At 26.8% G+C, this 23,295-nt stretch overlaps 2 protein-coding genes across 8 annotated transcripts; one reads left to right on the top strand and one right to left on the bottom strand.

Moving 5' to 3' along the window:
* Nucleotides 1-91: 91 nt before the first annotated feature.
* Nucleotides 92-9,087, bottom strand: LOC103568144 (vanin-like protein 1). 3 transcript variants are annotated; one of them, XM_053738953.1, is made up of 6 exons: nucleotides 8,720-8,798; nucleotides 6,597-6,670; nucleotides 6,009-6,146; nucleotides 5,606-5,761; nucleotides 3,894-4,720; nucleotides 92-1,966 (listed from the first exon to the last, which is right to left on the bottom strand). In XM_053738953.1, exons 1-6 carry the CDS (start codon nucleotides 8,781-8,783, stop codon nucleotides 1,471-1,473), a joined length of 1,755 nt encoding a protein of 584 aa, XP_053594928.1. In that variant the 5' UTR covers nucleotides 8,784-8,798; the 3' UTR covers nucleotides 92-1,470. The 3 variants fall into 3 exon arrangements, with proteins under 3 accessions (XP_053594928.1, XP_053594929.1, XP_053594930.1); XM_053738954.1 differs by lacking the exon at nucleotides 8,720-8,798 and adding an exon at nucleotides 8,844-9,087 and having other exon boundaries at nucleotides 93-1,966; XM_053738955.1 differs by lacking the exon at nucleotides 8,720-8,798 and adding an exon at nucleotides 7,074-7,296 and having other exon boundaries at nucleotides 93-1,966.
* Nucleotides 9,088-13,407: 4,320 nt separating this feature from the next.
* Nucleotides 13,408-21,206, top strand: LOC103568156 (cytosolic 10-formyltetrahydrofolate dehydrogenase). 5 transcript variants are annotated; one of them, XM_053739013.1, is made up of 8 exons: nucleotides 13,408-13,609; nucleotides 13,811-13,869; nucleotides 14,421-14,562; nucleotides 14,758-14,992; nucleotides 15,835-16,511; nucleotides 18,204-18,621; nucleotides 18,746-19,404; nucleotides 20,620-21,206. In XM_053739013.1, exons 3-8 carry the CDS (start codon nucleotides 14,427-14,429, stop codon nucleotides 21,195-21,197), a joined length of 2,703 nt encoding a protein of 900 aa, XP_053594988.1. In that variant the 5' UTR covers nucleotides 13,408-13,609; nucleotides 13,811-13,869; nucleotides 14,421-14,426; the 3' UTR covers nucleotides 21,198-21,206. The 5 variants fall into 5 exon arrangements, with proteins under 5 accessions (XP_053594988.1, XP_053594987.1, XP_053594989.1 ...); XM_053739012.1 differs by having other exon boundaries at nucleotides 13,808-13,869; XM_053739014.1 differs by having other exon boundaries at nucleotides 13,793-13,869.
* The last annotated feature ends 2,089 nt before the right edge of the window (nucleotides 21,207-23,295 follow it).

The raw sequence follows: 23,295 nt of genomic DNA, 5'->3' as shown, positions 1-23,295 counted from the left end.
TTCAGAGATGAGATACTGAAACTCATCATCTAAAAATTTGAACATTAAAATACATTTTGATAAAATTTGTAGTAATTATCTTTAACAAATTAATTAACATGAATTATTTTGATTTACTAAAATATACATCAATAATAAAAATATATCTTAAGTATAATATTAATATTAATAAATATACACTAATACAAAAAATTAAAGGAACAGAAAAATTTTCGAAATATTTTTGTTATTTTTTAAAGGCTGTATCTTGGTAAAAAATAATCATATCGAGATTTTTAAGTTTAAAATCTCTAGTTTCGATATTTTTTAATCGATTTTTTTAGAGTTACGGTTATCGCGCAATCATACGAAATAGCGCGAGATCCTATTAGCTTCGATTATCGCGACCCTTTCATCTTTTTTTTTCTTTTGATGTTTTTTATATTTTTGCACTAATTACTCAATAAATATAAAAAAAAAAAATAAATAAATAAATAAATAAAACTTTTCAAAATATGTAAAAAAAAAGAATCCTTTTTTTAAATTTGTTCAAAAATTTTTTTTTTATTTTTTTGGAAATTATTTTTTCTTCCATTTTTGCATCAGTTACTCAGTAAATGTAAAAAAAAAAAAAAATTGAACAGAAAAAAAAAGAAGTAAAATTTTTTGACGTTTTGGAAATTTTATTTTTTTCAAATGTAAGGTAAAAAAAAAAAAACTAAAATTTCCAAGTCACAAAAGTATTTCTAAAATTTTTCTGTTCCTTTACTTTTTTGCATTAGTGACTTGATTTGATTTTTTTATTTTACTTTTTTTTTTTTTAATAGAGCATTAATGACATGGGACGATTATCTTACTCATTAAATCCTCTGGTCCTATTGAACTGACTTACAAGCCTGAGAGCTTTTTAAAACTCTATAAAGCACTTTTTTTTCCCTATAATGCATTACGGTATTTTTCATATTTTTATAAACTATCCATGGGATTAACGTGTAGTCTAAAACAGAGCGAAGCTATAGCTGTGTGTACTTTGAATACTATGAGAAAAAATAGACGAAAAATTTTACAGTTTACAGTACAGTCATATCAAGTAATACAACAATAATAACTCAAATACTTAAGAAATTTAGTGGCAAATGAAACAATTATTGTTTCATATCAACTGAAACAATTAACCGTACACAAAAATAAAGAATTTCTTGACGCAAGAAAAATTTTGCATCATGAATTGAAAACAAAAAATTTTTTTTTCCTTCTAGTAAATTTTTTCAAGAAAAATTTTTATTTTCAATTGATAGAGTTGAGTAAAACTTTTTCGCGCCAAAAAAAAATTTTTTTTCTGTGTACGATAACATATTTATTTAAATTATCAAGCTATTTTATATTTTAATAAATTTTATCCCTTTAATTATTTAATAATTATTTTGGGAATTATTTGGGCAGGATTTCTATTTTAAAATTTGATTTTTAAATTATTTATAATATATTATTTTACACAAAACTTAATAACGAATTTATGTTGTTATTGCCTACGGCTAAAATAATAAAAGTAATAAACAATAAATAAAACGGTGTAATTATTTTAGATGAAGCTGACGTAGTTTTAGGCAAACCGTCGGCTGTTAAATTTCTTCCGTAAATAGCAAAAGTCATTAAATCTTTACGAGGTTTCGTCAAAGTATATTTTAAATTAACGTGAGTTGCATTTATTTTGCTACTGACAAATGTAAAGTCGGTGACATTTAGCGGATGAAGTTCGGTATTTATACTCAATGGAAAACGTGTTATATTTGTAGAATCTTTGGCGAAACTTGAAATGACAATTGAATTAAATGTCGTCGGATGAACAATAATAGTATTGGTGTCAAATCGCTGATTACAACTTGTTGGATTGTCATCGAGGCATGAAATTACACTGCAAACTTCAATACCCCCGGTAGCGAAGTTTGAAAATGATCTTACGCCATTGAACACAGCAAAGCGATATCTAATTATAATTGACAAATTGTTATTGGAAAATTTATTAAATTCATATAATGACCGATGTTGAATGAATAATTAGATCTACTTTAATTAGAGAACTCAATGGAATTAACTTCTGAATAGCAATTAAATTTATTTCCTAATTAAATTATCAAGTATATTTGTCGACTAATCAATAAACTGCAGTACTTATAATTATATATAATAAAGTAGTAATTTATATTTTGACGACGTTTCAAATAGTAAAGAATTTAAATAATAATTTTAAATGATATGTAATGCAAGTGATTAATTGATTTTTGCATCGTTTGTTACTCTTATCTATTAAAAGCCTTATCTGATCATGTGATATATATGCGGAGAGAAAATTATGAAAAATGTTTAAGAAATTTCAACTTATATGTATGGTAATAGTCCATAGTTATGATAATAGTTACTAGAAATTATGGACTATACACCCAAAATTTCTGGGAAAAGTTTTCATAACTAACGGGAGCAATTCTATAATTATGGTAATAGTTACTGTGTCGTAAAGTAACTGAATTATAGTAATGATTACCATACTTATGGACATAGTACCGATAATCACATTGGAATAGATCCTAATATTCCTGTTGTAACGATTGCTAGGTGCGTGTGGGAACAAACCCTATACTTCATGGTAACCGTTTCTATAATGTTATGGTAATAGTTCCCATACTATTATGGTAATCATTATCATAATACTATGGTAATAGATAACATAATATATGGTAATGGTTACTAATATATTAGGGTAATATTTACCATAATATATGGTAATGGTTACCATAATACTATGGTAGTGGTTACTATAATACTATGGTAATGGATACTATAATATATGGTAATTGTTACTAATATTTGGAAATGGTTACCATAATACTATGCTAATGGTTACTATAATATATGGTAATGGTTACCATATTACTATGGCAATGGTTACTATAATACTATGGTAATGATTACTATAATACTATGGTAATGAGCACTAATATTTGGAAATGGTTACCATAATACTATGATAATGGTTACTATAATACTATGGTAATGGTTACCATAACATTTAGAATTTCCTCATACTATGAGAATCATTACCATGACATATAGTAATGGTTACCATAATGACATAGGAACTATTCCCATATCGTATAGTAATGAAAAATATATAAATGGGAATGGTTACTATAACTTGTATATATATGCATATGTAAATGTATATGAGTGCCGTTTCTATAATCGATATTTCAACAAAACAGGTTATGGAAACCATTCCCGTAATATATTGTAATTATTACTATAAATTTCTCTCCGTATATATATATATATATATATATATATATTTTATAATATTATTATAGATTTAAAATGCAAAAAAATCAATACCTTGATCTATCAAAAATATCGTTAGATCCAAATTACTTTTCTACAATCATGTATAACCAGGCATTAATACTTATGACCATACATAATTAATAATTATTTATAATTACATACATCTCCCAAATGAACTTGCTCGATCATCTGTCATCATGCATGATATTATATACGATCATATATAAAACTTCATACTCTAAAATAGTTTCATACATGATCATGTTTAAATTCATACATAATCATATATGATTATATCTGAAATCTTATTTTATCACCAAAAATATATATTTTTTTTTAATTGCGACATTTAACTTTTGTTTCAATTTATACTTCTCTCAATCTTTTGTTATACAATCAATAATTCATTATCAATTTATCTAGGACAATAAATGTAACGTCAATTCATTAATACCTCAATTAATTACATAATAGTAATATAAATCTATTACATTCATTTAACATCGATCTTATATTAATGAGGCAATTATCCTCATTTCTAATTCTAGCATTAAAAAAAAAAAATATGAATAGCATACCTGTAATATTTAGCAGCACCTTTGACCAAATTGTCATGATGTACAGTCTCGGTGGTAAAATTACAGCACAAATCATTATTACAAAGAGTTAAATTGTGTGTTCCATTAGTAGGTTGAAAAAGCTCAGTAGTGTAGGGTGAAAGATCATCAGTTTTAAGATGTTGTTGTGGTACAGACTCTTGTTGATTAATAGTAGGAATTTCTGTTATTGAGTAGAAAAATACCATCGCGTCATTAGGATTAATTGGCTGTGTTCGTTGGCCATTTATTATTTTAGGTATTTTGGCAACGATAAGTGCATTTGCTGATTTTTCACTCCAGACACGTGCAAAGTGACCATCTCTCCCAGCATAGATACCGGTACCACCGCTACCAGTTGACGGCTCATTGTAACCAGAGCCAAGAAAGTTAACATTATGAGCAAATGACCATCCAGTTTGAATTTGATTCGCCGTTAAAAATGGCAACTCAGAAAACCAATGGCTTGAAAAAATGACATCAGTTACTTTCTTATCACGAACAAGTTTTACCGCTGGTGTACCAAAGAGTATATCGAAGCATATAAATTGGCCGAAATTAACGTCAAAATCAGTGCGGAAAGTTGATATATCCGGCTTAGATGTTCTATTCATACTGAGTTCGCCAAACAAATTCCATTTTCTGTACTTAGCTATTACAGCACCGGTTCTATCGAACACTATATTGGTATTGTATAGATTGTGACCGTCCTTGGAGCAATTTTCACCGCTACACTTTTCCTTTTCACGTACATTTATTACAATGTACATAGCATGACGTTTTGCCGCACAAGACATGGCCTTCACAGCCTGATGAAGTGAAAAAAAAGTCGATTATAAAAGTTACACATCAAATACTCTGGTATTATGTGCACAGTATTTATATATACATATATATATATGTAGTTTTAGTTTAAATATAAATTATTGGAAAAATATAGATTGCACGCGTTTTAAAACTATTCTTGCGTTATGAAATTTATTTTTAAACATTAACGTAACAAATTTATATGTCAATATATATTAACTTCTAATTATAGTTATTGTAATAATGATAATTATCAACAATCCCTTCGTGACCGCTCGAGTGTCATTAATAAATTAATTGCATATAATTGAAATTAAATTGCTTATTGATATATTTTTATTTTTATTTTATGAAATATTTATATTGATGTTGTTTAATTTTTTATTTATGGTAATTGATAAAAATTCATTTGGTAGGGAATTTAAAAATATTTGGAAATTTTTATCGATTTTATTTCGGAATATTATTGGGAATTATATTAGCGCGAAATTTAAATATACTTAGAATTATTATGATTCTGAAATTAGCCGCCTAATAATTTTTTCATTTTTCTAATAATAATAAATTAAAAAAAAAACATATTTTGGAAAATTGCACCTGTAGTTTTTTTAATTTTCTACATGTGCATATTTTTAGTTTTTTTTTTTTTTTTATATTAAATTGTGGAAAAAAAATTCGAAATTTGCGGATCATGAATTATTTTAAAAACTTGAAATATGAAATTAATGATTGCAACAAAAATATATGAAACTATGAAAAAAAAACTCAGTTTTTAAGTTTGGTGACAATAGAGCGCTTCGCTCGAGATGTGCAAAAAACAAATTTAAATCGAGACATTTTCCACGATACCGAATTTAATTAATAATATTAATAGTAATTTTTTTTACCTCCATAACATTTGATGATGTGTCATGACATGGTACTTTAGATTCTTTAGGATGAGGTAAATATGTACTGTGTGGTAAATAACTACTTCGTTCATCAATTGGATATGATTTACCACTAAAAAGTGCATTTTCCGGAAAAACAATTATATCAACTTCCTAAAATATTTGAATAATTTTATTTAAAAAAAAAAAAAAATATTTAAAAATTAACCATACACAGAAAAAAATAATTTCTTGGCCCAATAAATTTTTTCTTGTCTCAAAAAAATTTTTGTTTTCAATATCTAATCCAAAAAATTTCGACGGGCACATAAAAATTTTTTTAGGGTCAGTAAAAATTTTTTACATAAAAAAATTAATTTTTTCTGTATATTAAATATATATAATAATTAAAAATATATACATTTTCACTTGCTGTCTTTAAAAATGTCATAAAATTTTTAGCATTTTCATTAGCAATGGCAGTGCCATTATCACCCTTAGTAACGGGATGATACTCGACTACGGCACCAATGTAATAATTCGATGTTGGCGATGAAGCCTAAAATTAAATACATTTTTTTTTTTTTAATTTTATTTACTCATAAATATTATCATTCATATTAATAATAATCAATAGACTCTATCACTAATCAATTAAATATTTTCTACTATTATATTGTAGGTGGCTATGTACTAGTGCCCTACTAAAATTTTCCGTATCGACTTTTCTAATGCACCTCCCGCACTTCCTGCAGGAACCACAACCAGGTGTCTTAAATACTTTTGTCTTTATATGAAACAATTATTTATCTATTATTGTTTAAATTACTAAAGTTTTCAAATTTTTAAATTTATTTGTCAGGTCAATGAACTTTGTTTGATCGTTAAATTATGTATAAATGATTCGATATCATGCAACAAGAAACAAAGTTCATTTAATATACATATATAATGATTCATATATATCAATAAAATTAAAAATGTTTTTATTTAAAATAAATAAACTTACTTGCAGCGTTAATCTCGCCGAATAAAAGATGCCGATGAGATACAAAAAGGTCGATCCGGCAAACATTTTTGACACTGATTCAAACAAAATAAACTGCGTATTAGAGTTTAAATTTAATTATTTTATTTCAAATAAATTTATTTATTAAAAAAACTAATAATGAATAATTAAAATTTTAAATTATAATTATGAGTAATAAAAAAATATAAAATTAAACGAAAATATTTTAAAAAATAATTTTAAAATAATTTTAATTATTAGTTATTAATTTTAATAAAACGAGATTTATGCCACCAAGACGTCTGACTGTCGTATGGATCCAGCGGCCGCTGATCGGTATATTGTCTCGCGCAAGAGAGAACTTTGTAAAAAGGAGATAGAATGAGAAACGAGTATGCGCGTTTATTACTGTCGATTTTATTTGCAATAAGAAAATTTAACAAAATACATTTTAAATTATTAATTTTTTATATTTACGTCTAATGTTCGAGAGATTTAGATCCAAGTTGATTTATGATTTTGAAAAAAGTTCAGTTCTACAGGTAAAGAGAGTTGAGGGTCGATTGAGAGTAGAACGAGAATGATAAGCGATATAAATTTTGCTTGGAGCAAGATTGACCCGAGAAATTTTGCGCATGTATCCAGAGGCGAACGTCGGATAGTATCCTGACCTACCGGGAAAAGCTTGATCCGCGCATGAATCAAAGTAGCCTGTGATATTTTTGTTCATATGGATAAAAAGTATCAAAACAAGTTTTTAAAAATAGCATACGCTAATTTCATTATTTCACTTTACTGTGCATTCCATTTTTTTCCTGGCGCCAAATTTTATTTTTTTTTTTTTTTTTTTTTTAGTAATTAAACTAATGACTGTTTCAAATAAATTCACTTTGTAAGTGAGAAATTATTATTATCTAATCTCGTCATCAATCATACGATCGGTTACATGAGATATAAATATGTATGACATTATATGTGAACAAAGAGGTTTTTCAAGTTCAAGGTTTTATTTTTAAAATTATGATAAAATTTTTTATCAGATCTTAAGAAGCATTTAATAATTATGGGATTAATAAATATTAAAATATCAGAATTTTATATTTAATAGGCTGTAGAAAATTTTCAGAGGGAACGTAGATTAAATCTGGGGTGAATAAAATACCGTAATTTACGGTAAAATAAGGGTTTTACGGTAAACGTACAGTATTTCAAGGCAAAAGTGCGATATTTTTACTGTAAATTTTCAGCAAGAAGTCGGTAATATACCGCAAAATTGCGACAAGCCTGCGGTATTTTACCATAAAGTGAAGTATTGCACTGTTATAACTGTAAAAATATAAAAAGCATGGGGTAAAAATGCCGAAAATTGCGGTAAATTACCGCAGGTTACTGTAAACTTTCCGCAGGACTACACGGAAAGAAAATTAGGGGAAGCGTTCCTATGCATTATGGGAATAGTTCCCATAATAGTATGAGAATAGTTCCTATACCAATATGGGAACCATTCCCATAATATTATGGGAACTATTCCCATATCATTATGGAAACTATTTCCATATCATTATAGGAATTGTTTCCATAATGGTATGGGAAGTATTCCTATGATATTATGGGAAATATTCCTATAATATTATGGGAAATATTCCTATAATATTATGGGAACCATCCCTATAATATCATAAAAAATTTTTTTTTGCAAAATGTGATAAATTGCCGTGATTTACTGTAATTCTGATCCACTAGGGAATGAAATTAACTCCAAGTAGGAGTTTATTTTAAAATTAAAAATCTGGTTCGAAGTCAAATTAACTCCAGAAGGATGTTTATTTAAATTAAAATTCAAAATCAAAATAAATGCAAATTTAAAAAATTTTATATCACTCCGGAGTCACTCCTTTAAAAAAAAAATTCCTTACTTACTCCGTATTTGGAGTAATTTTTTTTTCAAACTCCGAAACTCCGGATTTAAATAGACTCCATATTCACTCCCCATTTTTTACAGTGTGAATTTTATTTTTTTAATTTTTTTTTTTTATTTGTATGTAGTATTTAAAAGAGCATTAATTTAAATTATGACTCATACAAAAAAAAACTGAATAATTAATGAATTTATTTTATTTTACCCAAAAAAGATCTGCTTTGTACTAAAAAAATAAGCAAATAAAAATATAAGACAATATGATCCATTAATATTAACTTTTTTTTTTCTTATCTTAAATATTTCTCTTCTGATTCATATTTTACTACCTTAACTATTTTTGGTTTGGCATTGAGTTTAAAACTCTAGTTCATAACAAACTCATTGGGTATTTTGTTTACACATTAAAATAGAGACACGATGTATAACTGAATAAATATTTATTCTTGATTATGAAATGAAACTAAAAAAAATTAAGTAGTATAGCGTTTAGAGATTATAAACACGTGTCACTTTTAGCATATTTGTATTTGAATTCAAATAGTATAAAGTAGCACACACTACATGATATTAAAAAAAAAAAAAAATGAAAAGTTTGTAATAAAAGAAAATTAACTCGACTGATAAAAAAGATTATAAATTAATGATTCAGCAAATATTTTTAGTAATCTTTTGCTCAGTGTTCTTTATCTACTTATAATTAAAAAGGTTGCTAATTAATTAATTATTTGCCGTTGAAAAGTTATACATTACCAATAGATGGCATTACATATATGATGTTATTTTTTTTTATGAATTTTTATTTAAAAAAAAAAAAAAATATAAATTTATCTTTTGATTTTTTTTACTACTATACTGTAAAAAAAAAACGAGATAAGCCCAGATGGTGTAGGTGTTAAAATTTTCGGTGTTAAATTTCACCACCGAAAGCGGTTAAAATAACACCGCCAAAGGTGTAAATATTCTTTGAGGGTGTTAAAATATTTTCCGGTGCTTAAAATATTTAGCATTGTGAATACAGTAGGACCTCGTTATAAGACTACGCGTTATAAGACTCTTCCCCTCAATTTGTTAAAACTCGCTCGGAACACTTCCCCCACCAACTACTCAATAAAAGTTTTGTGCCGAAACCTCGCTATAAGACTAACGACCAGTACGACTAAAATCGAGATAAAATGTACATACATCAAGATTGTACATTAAATAATTTACTTTCATAAAGAATACTTCAAATTTCGTGGTATCACATAATTAATTAACAGAAAAGAACGACAAAATTCTGTTTATTTATGATTATATATGAAATAGATTCACTGTATAATAGAGTAGAGTTGAACCGAATACATAAATAAAACGCAAAACGGCGATAGTCTTATAGCGAGGTTTGGGCGCAAACGCTGTTAAGTACAATCGTGGGGGCACCTCAATTCTAAGAATTTTTTCCCCTGAAGCCCCGAGCTAGTCTTATAACGAGGTCCTATTGTATTTTTAGCAACTCGATCACTACAGTTATTTAGTGTTTATATTAATTAATTAAATTATCGGTGATTGAATGGCGGGCGTAAAATTGTGTTATTTTTAAACAAATTACGCATAACATAAATAATTACTTAAATAAGAAGAGGAAGAGGGGACAAAGTGGGTCGCTTAAAATTTTCAAAACTTCAAAAAATATGGGGGCGAAGTGGGCCTCTCAAAATTTTCCATACGTCAATAACTTCGGATGGATACCGCTTATCAAAATTTCTTATTCAATGAGAGCTAAAATAGACCACCAAAATTGTTCATTAAATATAATTTATTAAGAAAGCTAAAGATAATAAAATTATGTTTTAAAATTATATCGCAGCAAACTTAAAATGATTTTTTATATTATTGAAATACAATTGTTTTATAGTTATTTGCAAATATTACACGTGTAAAGAATAAAAAATATCAAATTCGAAATTTTTTGGAGGGACCACTTTACCGTGTAATAACACCGACCAGTGTGACAGGAAACTCACACTGTGTTAAAACTACTCTGCTTGACATTTCACACCGAGCCGGCCGTGTAACGTCCTCGGGTCCATTTTCACACAAAAAATTTTTTACCCTGTGGAACAAATGATTTCCTCGCACATTCCAAAGAATTTTTGACCGCCATACAAGATGTGAAAATTCTGTTTACCTTCAAAGGAAAGGTCACATCGTATAAAGTACACATGTGTAACATTAAAACCATCAATGAATCATGACCACAACAGTTCTTAGAATAACTGAAAAGGTTTTCCTACATATGGTCTAGTCTCAATAAGTAACAAATGGTCAACATGTGATGAAGATTACCACGATAATTTCCAACAATTGAAAACAACAGAAAAATTTTAAAATCAACTTCCGGCTACTTATGGAATTCCATAGCCTCAATCTTAGCCTTAACATTTAAAACTTCTTAATGTTTTTTTTTTTGAGATTAAAATGTATATTCAAAAAATGAAGACATCAAGACTAATCTATTGAATAAATTAAAATATATTATAAACACTTTATTATAAAACATAAATTTCGATAATTTCTATTTTTAAATGAGTTATAAAAAGAATAATAAGGGAGATATTTATAAACGCATATACTGCATATAATGAATTACGGGAATAGAGGTCATACTTGAAATACATGTGTATCATATTCCGAGACAACTGATTTGAGTGATAAATCATTGTATTGGATTCCACAAATGTTTTATCTAAATGTATATTTATCATTATATATGTATATATCAATATGCATATCGATTTAATCAAAATGAAACCACGCAAAAGCAATTATCGCAGGCTTATATGAAGAGATTATAATCGACTTATCAGCCAACTATAACCCAGTCACAAGTAAATAAAAATTTTAACCAGATATTTCCGGTAAGTTTATTATCTCATGTTGGGGTTCACCAGAATATATGATCTGTTTGAAATTTATATCAATAATTTCATATTTTTTTCTTATGCTACAGAGATAACGGATGCAGTTTTTTCTTGTTAATATTTTATTTTAATTTTATTTTCTTCATTTAATATTTACACTGTAAAAATTTTTCGGAATAAATTTGAAGCCGATGTAAAATAAAATTTACGTTACTTTAAAACGACGAAAAAAAATTTTTTTACTCCGTATGCGAAGTGATTTTTTTAAACTCCGAGACTCTGAGTGACGGAATGAATTCGGGTTTAAATAAAATCCATATTCACTCTGAAGTCACTCCCAAATTTTGAAATGTATCCTGTAAAAATATGAGCTCTCAATATTGATATTTAAAAGTCGGGAATCAAAAATTTTTGTTTTCCATTTAAATAACATGGGAAAACAAAAAAAGGTTTAAGGGAGGAATTTTATACTTCGGCAATGGCTCATTGTACAGCGAAGCTAAGGATATAATTTTGTAGGAAATTTAACTACAAAAAAAGTCTGTTAACATTTTTTGATAAATTTATCTGTTCCAAAGTTATTGGAGTTTGAAGTCAAATTTACAGTAAATTTTGATGTCTCTTTATTTTATTATTTTTTTTTTTTATAAAATTTTGGGAGTAACCCGTTTTGCCCACCGTAGCCTGACCCTGCCCCCTATTTATTACACTGTAAAAAAATTGGGAGTGAATTTGAAGTACGGATTTTATTCAAATGCACATTTACTCCGATTCGGAGTTTTAATTTAAAAATAAACTTCTCTTTGGAGTAAATTTTACTCCAAGGGGATTAAATAAATAAAAAATCATCCGCTCTGCATTTACTCTGGATTTAATCCACATTCACTCTGCAAATTTGTTATAATGCAATATTAAGAAATATATTTCAAAGTTATTTGACATTAAAAACATTCATAGGGTTCATACTTTGTGACTACTTGTAAAATGCAAAGAAATTTATTTGTATTTTTTTTTTAAATTTTGAATATCTTTAATTCTATTAATGAATTAATTACAATAAAATTTTTTACAATCACTAAAAATGATTAAACTCAATTTACACCGAATTTTTATTGTCTTATTGAAATAAAAAAAAAGTCACTCTGTTTTAATGTTTAAAAATAAAATCAGATATAATCAATCTACAGATCAATGAACTATTACATAAAAAAAAAAAAATGATTTCTTTATTGATGTACTTCCAAATAATAAACTTAATTAAAAAAATTAATTACAAGATTTAAATATAATTATAAAATACTCGTAAAAAATTAAAAAAAAAACTAAATATTAGCTGACGATCGATTTTAAAATTATATTAGCTCATATTTTGATAAGCTCTTTCGATTGCAGCAACAATAATTTAAATCAGTTTCTGTTTGATAAATCTGTCTTAAAAACGCACATACAATTTAAAAAAAAAAACAAAATAATTTAATAATTTTATTCCATTTAAAAATTTTCCTTAAAAAAAAAATATATATATATATATATTTACTATAATTTATTTATTTTATAATAAAAATTAAGAATAAATTGATCAGTATCATTTGACCTTTAAAAATAATTTACTATAATTAATTAATTTAATTATTTTTTAATTATCGTACCGAAATTACCTCGAGTTTAATTTTATTTTTTAATTTAAATTTACTTTCAGATTTATTGAAACCAATAATTTTTAATAATAAACACCAATTACTCATTTAATTTTTATTCCAAAAAAAAAAAAAAAAAAAAAAATACACATATGTATATTTATGCATATTTTTTTTTTTTTACAAATTTCTTTAAAATTTTTATTACAAATAAAAAATGAAATAATCACGATTATGCAAATCGTTAAATTGGGAGGGAGGAATCTTTGAGGTCCTGACCCTCTAATACGACAGATAACAAATTTCTTATATAAAGCCCACTTCCCTCTCTTGTAGTTCAGTAAACTTTCAATTCCCACAAGGAACCCGATCGATATCCACGTGAACGAACTTTCGTCACAGCACGTAGTCTAGAGTATAGAAACGAGACGTTTCTTAACGGCGTCTGGCACCGGTTTAGTTCATTCAAATATTTAATATTTTTAAAAATTTAAATTATAAATGTTTGCCAGTTCCCTATTGCTACAAACTAAGCGCACATTTGCTGTTTATACGGTGAATAATTTATTATATTAATTTAAATTTATTTATCTATTGTAGAAATTTTAATTCCATTATTTTATTTTATGTATGTAAGTGTACTTTTGGAGTAATGGTATATTATTACTGCTTTCTAGTAACTAACTTTGTGTATATTTATTTTTTTTTATAAATTAATGGGATTATTTTATTGTGTAGTATTATTATTTACAGCAGCTTTGAAGTTTTACGAGTAATTGTGAAGCATTTGTACTTAGTGTGTAATATAAATATAGGTAAGTCATGTAATTTTGTTTGTTTGCATGATATTTACTAATATAACGTGCATGTATATAATTTATTTTATTACTTTGTTATTCTATTTGTATTTAATCTCTGCGTATTTTTTTTTTTGCTATAGATTACATTTGTGATAACATTTTTTAAATTATAAATTTTTATTTGCATATTAATATATTAATAAACGTGTATATTTATATTTTTTTACACTTGATAAAATAATTGTTTTTAAAAAAAATTTTATTTTATTTTACAAAATAAACAATTAAGTTTTAAATTTTTAAATTTCCTAACATTTAATATTTAAGTTTTAAGAATTTTTTTTTATCAATTACTCAAAAATAGTTATCAGTTACCCAATTAGAAGAGGAAAATAAAACTATTATCATTGATAAAAATGAAAAAAAAAATTAATTTTATCAGAGGGTATTTTTACTTGTAGTTTAAAAACTTAATTGTACATATGGTTAAGTTTAAATTTTAAAAGTAGTTTTTGAGGTTTATATTTAAAAAAAAAAATAAATTTCAATTAATTTTTATGATTTAGACTGCAATGGCGCAACTTAAAGTAGCGATTATAGGTCAGAGTAATTTTGCAGCTGAAGTTTATAAACTTTTGAAGCAAAACGGACATAAAATTACTGGAGTATTTACAATACCAGATAAATCTAATCGAGAAGATCCTTTAGGTAATTATAATTTATGATAACTAATTATTTTATTAATCTGTTAATTAATTAAAAATTTGTCATAATTCTACATATTTTTTTAAATTTTTATAAAATTATATCCAGCAATTTACTGTAATTATCATGATTTTTTGGTATAAATTATTTAAAAAATTTTGAACTCAATTAATAATAATAATTATAATTATTTTACAGCTGCAACAGCAAAAATTGATAATACTCCAGTTTTTAAAATCAAAGCTTGGCGTAGTAAAGGTGTACCATTACCTGAAATATTAGATCTTTATAAAAGTATCGATGTCGATCTTAATGTTTTACCTTTTTGTACGCAATTCATTCCTATGGAAGTGATTGATCATCCAAAACATAAAAGTATTTGTTATCATCCGTCAATTCTTCCTCGTCATCGTGGAGCCAGTGCTATTAGTTGGTAAGCTTAATAAATATAAATTATTATATTTTCCACTGTTGAAAATATATATTTTTCGATAAAAATTCAAAATAAAATATAATAATAATATTTATTTAAAAATAAATAATTTTATAACTAAACTGAAAAAATGATATCTTGGAGGAAAAATATTTTTTTTGGGCAAGAAAAAATTTTTTTAGTCAAGAAATTTTTTCTCGTCTTAACAAAATTTTTTTTTTCAATTTATAATTCAAAAAATTTGCGTCAAAAATGCATGAGGAAATTTTTTGTACTATCAATTGAAGAGGAAAATTTTCTTAGAGCGAAATAAAGTTTCTTAATCAAGAAATTTTTTCTCATCTTAAGAAAATTTTTGTTTTTAATTTATAATTCAAAAAATTTGCGTCAAAAATGCATCAGGAAATTTTTTGTATGATCGATTGAAAAGAAAAATTTTCTTGGACCGAGAAAAAATTTTCTGAAGACACAAAAGAATTTTTTAGGCAAGAAAAAATTTATTGTACCAATTATAGTCCCAAGAAATTTTTTTCTATATTTCATAATTTAAAATTTTTCCCGGGAATTAATATCAAAGTTTATAAAAATTTTGAACAAATATATACATATATATAACATTAACTATGAATAGTTAAATTTGTTGTAAAAACTAAAAGAAAGTTAGTTACACTTAATGTCAGTATATGAAAGTAACATAATATATTTCCTGATAAACCAGTTAGATAACTGTTGATATTTATTTCTTAGAACAGGTTTTCATATGATGAAATTATAAACTTAAAAAATAAACTACATCACGTGAATTAAATCGTGGCAATAGATATTAATAACTATTATTTCAGGACTTTGATCGAAGGCGACAAGGAAGCTGGATTTTCAATATTTTGGGCAGACGATGGCTTGGACACAGGACCGATTCTACTGCAAAAATCTTGTCCCGTAGATAAAAATGATACCTTGGATAGTTTGTACAATAACTTCTTATATCCAGAAGGTATTAAAGCTATGGGTGAAGCGGTAAATCTTGTAGCGAGTGGAAAAGCACCAAAAATACCACAGTCTTCAGAAGGCGCAACATATGATCCTTTATTGAACAAAGAAGAGCTACAGCGGATTGATTGGAATAAAAAGACTGCAGAGCAAGTTCATAATTTTATCCGTGCACTTGATAGTACCCCCGGTGCTTGGACGCTACTGAATGGTGAAAAAGTTCGTTTCTACGGATCGAAATTGTGGGATGAAGGAAAACTTGATGGAGATGTTGTTGATGTTGATGGCAAGCCTGGAATTGTTCATGACAATGGTTTACTAATTGCTGCAGCAGATGGGAAATACGTTAACGTTGAAAAACTTAAGATTGGAAACAAAACGATTCTTGCGTCGAAGTATGGCAAGGCCAGTGAATCAGCTAGCATCGAGTTTACAGAAGAGGAAAAAATACATGTTGAATCTATTCGATTAATTTGGAAAAGTATTCTCAATGTAGAAGTAGACAATGATACTGATTTTTTCGCTTGTGGTAAGTATCGTACATTTGGGTATTTATAAATTATTCACATTTACCCGAGTCGAAAAATTTGATCTGACTTTAGTCTCACTTGAGCGCATTTGGGCTAATTGGTCTGTATTTGAACTAGTTGATGTGTTTTTGATCTTTTATACAAATTTTAAGCTCTTTTTGATCTGTTGTTTTAAAAAATAATTGCGTTACGGGCAGACAAAAGTAGATTAATTCTTGAACTTGGAAAAATTTAAGTTCTGAAAATTTGCGAGGACAAAACTAGATTTAATCATGGACTTGTAATATTTTTATTTATGGACAATATTTATAAAAAATATTTTAAGTTCCAGAATTTATTATGTTTTGTTTACCATTTACTCAGTGTCTTTTGTTTAAAAATGCCGGTAGTTAATGATAGTTTGACAACTTTATTTTTTAGTTGTCTTGACTGAATATTTATAATATTGAATAAAAATAATAAAATTACTACTAAAATTTCAAGAAATTTTTATTATTTACTGGATAAAATCGATAAATATTTTGAGATTAGAAACCATCAGAATTCTTGTAATATCTTATTACGAAAGCGCATTAGCATGTTTCAAATATCAACAAAATTAAAATAAATTTATAAATCTAGATTATCTATATTGTTAAGAGAATAAGGAAAATTTTGTTCCCGGCATATTTGTATGATAGAATTGGTTAATGTTATTAAATTTGGTATCGTTAGAAAGGTTTTGACTTGAATTTGAGCCTTTTCATAGTTTCAATACTTTTTTATTATCAACCATTGAGATAAATCGATTTATCTGTATCATTCGAATTACATTTAAATTACGCAAGAAAAAATACGATCGTAATTATTTTCTTTAAATAAATTAATCTTTAATTATTCTGTCACTAAATATGACTGAATGTCACTGAATATATACTATATTATTTATATCGCGTTACTTATTCCAAAATGACAAAGTTTTATTTTTCCATTTGGTTTTAGGAAGCTTCTCAAAGCCAAAAAAGTGTGCATAGAAAAAAAAAGGATTCATTGATACAAAAAATCTTTACTCGCCTAAAGAAAATTTTTACTTACCCCAATAAATTTTGCGCATTGTGAATTAAAACCAAAAAGTTATTTAGAACTAGAAAAAATTATTTGGTGCAAGGAATCATTTCTTGACCAAAATAATCTTTTCTCGCTCCAAGAAAACTTTTGTATTGAATTTATGATGCATCAAATTTTTTGGTGCAAATAACATTTTTTGAGGCGAGAAATCGTTTTCTTCTGAGTATTTTATAAAATCAGTAGTGATATTTAGGCAGTCATGTAGTGACTGCAGGTTGCTCGTTATCATTATATATATTTGTAGAAAGTCCTGTTTTTAATCTAAAGGTGATTAAAAGAAGACTAAAAATTATAGTAAAAAAAAAAGTCTGTTTTTTTCCTGAAATCAAATGAACAGACTAATAATTATAACAAAAAAGTCTGATTTTAATTTAAAAGCAATTAAAAACAGACTAAATATAATACAAAAACAAGTCTGATATTGGTCTGGATAGAGAATAGTACAGACAAAAATTCATTAAACAAATACGATTTAAAAATCTAAATTAAATAAAAAATATTTGAATTTATAATTTGGAAACAGACCTAATTTTTCGACTCGGGTTACATCAGAACTTGGTAAATAAAAACAATTGGATCCACAGGTGCTGGTAGTATGGACGTAGTAAGACTAGTCGAAGAAGTCAAAGACCTTGTTGGCGTGGTGATACAAAACACAGACGTGTTCATGGCACCAGTTTTTATTGAATTCGCTGCATCAGTTATTACAGTAGGCAGAGGAGCCTCTGGAGCTGGCAAGGACGTTAAATACGACGCTGTAGAAGTACGTGCAAATAATCTTGATTTAAAATTTCCACGTCAGCTTTTTATCAACGGTCAATTTGTTAATGGTCACGGTAAACCGATACCCAGCATTGATCCACATGATGAGCATGTTATATGTCAAGTTGAGAGTGCAACTTCCGAGGATGTTGATCTCGCAGTTAAAGCTGCCAAGAAAGCATTTGAAGAGGGAGAATGGAGTAAAATAAGTGCCCGTGAACGTGGTACTTTACTTTATAAGTAAGTTTTTTTTTTTTAAATACTTGTTCAATGAATGCCAATAAAATAATTCAAGTTCCCTTCAAGTATTATACACACATATATATATGTATATATAACATATTATTTATTCTTGTGTAAATAGATTAGCAGATTTGATGGAACAGCATAAAGAAGAATTGGCAACAATTGAAAGCATTGATTCAGGTGCTGTTTATACTCTTGCTTTGAAAACTCACGTAGGAATGTCTATTGAAACCTGGAGATATTTCGCTGGGTGGTGTGATAAAATTCAAGGATCAACGATTCCAATATCCCACGCTCGGCCAAATCGTAACTTAACTTTCACTAAAAAAGAACCAATTGGTGTATGCGGTTTAGTAACACCGTGGAATTATCCATTGATGATGCTCTCATGGAAAATGGCTGCCTGTTTAGCTGCAGGAAATACCGTTGTAATGAAACCAGCTCAAGCATCACCACTGACTGCTCTTAAGTTTGCCGAGCTTTCAGTTAAAGCAGGAATACCACCTGGTGTTATTAATGTTGTACCTGGTAATGGTTCAGTTACAGGAATGGCTATTGTTAAGCATCCATTGATTAGAAAACTTGGATTTACTGGTTCAACGGAAATCGGTCAGACAATTATGAAAACTTGTGCTGAAAGTAATTTGAAAAAAGTATCATTGGAATTAGGTGGAAAAAGTCCACTTGTTATTTTTGAAGATGCTGATATACAGCATGCTGTCAGAGTTGGAATGAGCAGTGTTTTTTTTAATAAAGGAGAAAATTGTATTGCTGCAGGTATGGAAAAATACTTTTCATGATATCAACATCGAAATTTAAAGTTTCAGTGTTTATACAGACATATATTAGCAAATTAATTAATGTAACGGGATCAAAGTCCACCTCCGTTTTACGGAAGACCCTTCACTGCGAGTATCCCGTCTTTTGTACCATAATATAATCATAAAATATTGAACATAAGCTCGTAATTGACGTTACCCTAGAATCTGATCAATGGTCAAATCAAAAATCCTTTTGCGTGTCCGGCCGAACAGCCACTAATCCATAGAATTCTGAACATTCGGTTCCTCTTATGTTCATTCCTCTTGATCAAGAGACGTTTCTTCCCCTGCCTTCCGAAGAAAGCACTCAGTAATTTTCACATTAATTAATTTTGATAAAATATTAGCAAATTAATTAATGTAACGAGAAGTCCAACTCCATTTTACGCGAGGTCATGTCCTTACGTACTTCAGGAATGCACGCGCTCCAGATGCTCCTACTTCCATACGACACTTTTAATCGAAAAATATAATCAAGTGACTAAGGGTTGAGATTAACTGGAGGTATCCCGTATGAAAATAACATAAATGGTTAAAATATATGATAAATATCAGAAAATATATGTGGCGAATTTAACTACATTTTCTGATATATTTTTTTTTATATTACAAAGCATAATATTCATCATATACGTACGTATATGATTAGCATATATAAAATATATATGTCAATCATACACAAAAAATATATTTTCATCATATATGAAAATATATATTCTTGCCATATACAAAACTATATTTTTATCATACATATAAATATATATTTCTATCATATACGAAAAACAAATTCTGATCATATATATAAGCATATATTTATATTGTGTATGGAAAAAAAAGTTTCTTATTCGTACGACCAACTCCAATTATATGAGATCTAAATTTTAATATACTCTTTAAATTGCATATAAAATTCTCGAAATTAGTTAATTTGAAGCGAATATATAATATACCCATATACATATACCGAATAAAATATATGTTTAAATATAACAAAGAAAATATATGGTGCCATATATAATATAAATTATATGCTACCATATATTTCATTTCATATAAAAATTTTATATTTTTTTAATATAAAAGGAAATATATCAAACTATTAATTAAAAAAAAATTCCATTTTTTTTATTAATATTAAAAAATTCAGGAATTAATTATTGTTTATTTTTAGGTCGGCTTTTCGTTGAAGAAAAAATCCATGATGAATTTTTGAGTCGAACTATTGAAGAAGTTAAAAAAATAGTTATTGGAAATCCGTTGGACAGAAAAACATCTCATGGACCACAAAATCATAAGAATCATTTGGATAAATTAATTGAATTTGTTGAGACAGGTGTAAAAGAAGGGGCGAAATTGGCTTATGGTGGAAAGCGATTAGATCGACCGGGATGGTATTTCGAACCGACTATTTTTACTAATGTTAGAGATGACATGCATATTGCTAAAGAAGAATCATTTGGTCCTATTATGGTAATCTCGAAATTTAATTCCAAGGACATGGATAAATTGATAGCTCGTGCTAATAATACAGAATTCGGGCTTGCTTCGGGTGTTCTCACTAAAGATATAACTCGAGCTTTACGTTTTGCTGAAAAAATAGATGCCGGTACGGTATTTATTAATACCTATAATAAAACAGATGTAGCTGCACCATTTGGTGGATTTAAACAATCTGGATTTGGCAAGGATTTGGGCCAAGAAGCACTTAATGAATATCTCAAAACGAAGACTGTTACTATCGAATATTAAAAACTTATATATATATATATATATATATATATATATATATATATATATATATATATATATATATATATATATATAAGTTTAATTGATCACTATTTTAATTTATTCATATATAGCCTTATCACAGATATATTTTTATACTTAATATTTATAAAATATTATAAATATTTAAAATTTTTAATACTCGTAATGTTAATTGTAATTAAATAAAAATTAATTAATATTATGTACGAAATATATGAAATTAAAGTTAATGATGGCGGCTTTTATATAATAAATATTACATAATTTTATAAGAAATTTATTATGTATATTTTTTTTAAATCCTTAATTTCTTATTAAATTAGTTATAGTTTAAAATACTGAAAATAATAGTTTTAATATCTAAGAATTTTTTAAAAGTTTAAACAAATTGTGAAAAATATTAATGTATGTAATTTATTTTCACTACTTATATTTGGATAAATTTAACTTTACACAATTTCCCGAGTAAAAAAAGTTTTATATAATTATATATGAATTCTATATAGAGAATGGCCCAATAAATATATATATAATGGTTTTTATATATAAATTATATATAATTGTTGTATGCAGTCAGTTATTAGATATATTTATATGTGATTGCATGTAATTATATACGATTATATATAATCATGCCATTTTACAGAAGTGTGTTGTAAAATTTGAATCTCGGAAAACTGTAAAATGTAAATATAAGTAATTAAAAAATTAAAAATAATGCTCAATTATATTTACAAAAGTGTTTGGAATGTTTGAAAAATGTTTTACAAAAATATTTTTTTTATAAATTTTTGGGATATCCCCTATTGCCTTCTATATTGGGCCATTCTTTACATATGATTTTTTTTTACCTGGGTTAACATCACGTCTTTAAAATCACATTAAATTAATATTGTAAAGCAAGAAAGTGTGTGTCCATGCACACACACATATGAGAATATATATGTGAAGCGTTCCAACATTCTCCTATTAAATGAACGAAAATAAGAATAGAAGGGATTGGGGAGGATAAGAAAAGGTCCTTCTTAATAAACAGTTTATAGATAAATTGAGAAAAATAATCGGATAGTCCAAACTGAGAATCGAACCCAAACCATGTCAGTTTCGCGCCGGTGCTCTACCAGTTGCGTTATCCAGCCCATATCGTATTCCATTCTATTTTTATATAAATTAAATTAATAGTTCAATAATCAACTAGGTTTAAGTAAATATGTAATTTAAAATTTTTTAAAAGTGAATGACCTGAGAACAACGTTACAATAATAATTTGATTTATGATAGAATGTGTACAAGCACAAAGAAACTTAACTACCGATCTAAGGTTTAGGGTTTAAAGTACCAGGTGAGATAAAACATCTAAAGCAAATATATTTTACTGTGTAAAGCATAGATATTTTACTTCTCGCTTTATCGCAGCATCTGTTAAAACAGCCAACCTTTTTTTAACCAAAAGCATAAAAATCCCAGTGGAAAAATTTATATATATATATATATATATATATATATATATATATATATATATATATATATATGAATAAAAAACGTCTGGTGATCTTAGTGATATCTATCACCTTTGGCCTATTTCTATTCATCGCCTCGACCTCATCAGGTCATTCAAGATTCTAGTCGAATTATTGAGTATTACTATTTCAAGAAAAAGAAAATTTCTTTAAAAAAAAAGTATCTTATAAATTCTACGTTCAAATATTTTTTTAAATTACATTTATAAATATATATATATATATATATATATTTCATTTATAAATTTTTTTCATCATTTGATTTTGTGGTAAAATATTTTAATATATTACCGATGATTAAGGAATTTATGATAATTTTTTAAATTACATAGCATATATGTGTATCATATGCATGCATATATATGTATATATATTATTTAAGAGAACTAAATGCTCTTATGACACAGCAACACTGTGCAGGTCTCAGCTGTTCCCATGAACATATTCTCTCTCTTCTTCGGTTCTTCCTTTGAACATCGCCCCTTTTTCAGTTCGTAATATTTCAGGCAACCGAATCTGTTCAGAAGCTAAACTATATACCATACGATATCATCCTA

The sequence above is a fragment of the Microplitis demolitor genome, chromosome 5 (assembly GCF_026212275.2).
Source record: "Microplitis demolitor isolate Queensland-Clemson2020A chromosome 5, iyMicDemo2.1a, whole genome shotgun sequence".
Taxonomy (NCBI): Eukaryota; Metazoa; Arthropoda; class Insecta; order Hymenoptera; family Braconidae; genus Microplitis; species Microplitis demolitor.
The sequence above is the reverse complement of the archived record's forward strand: the minus strand, read 5'-3'. Positions and strand labels throughout refer to the sequence as shown.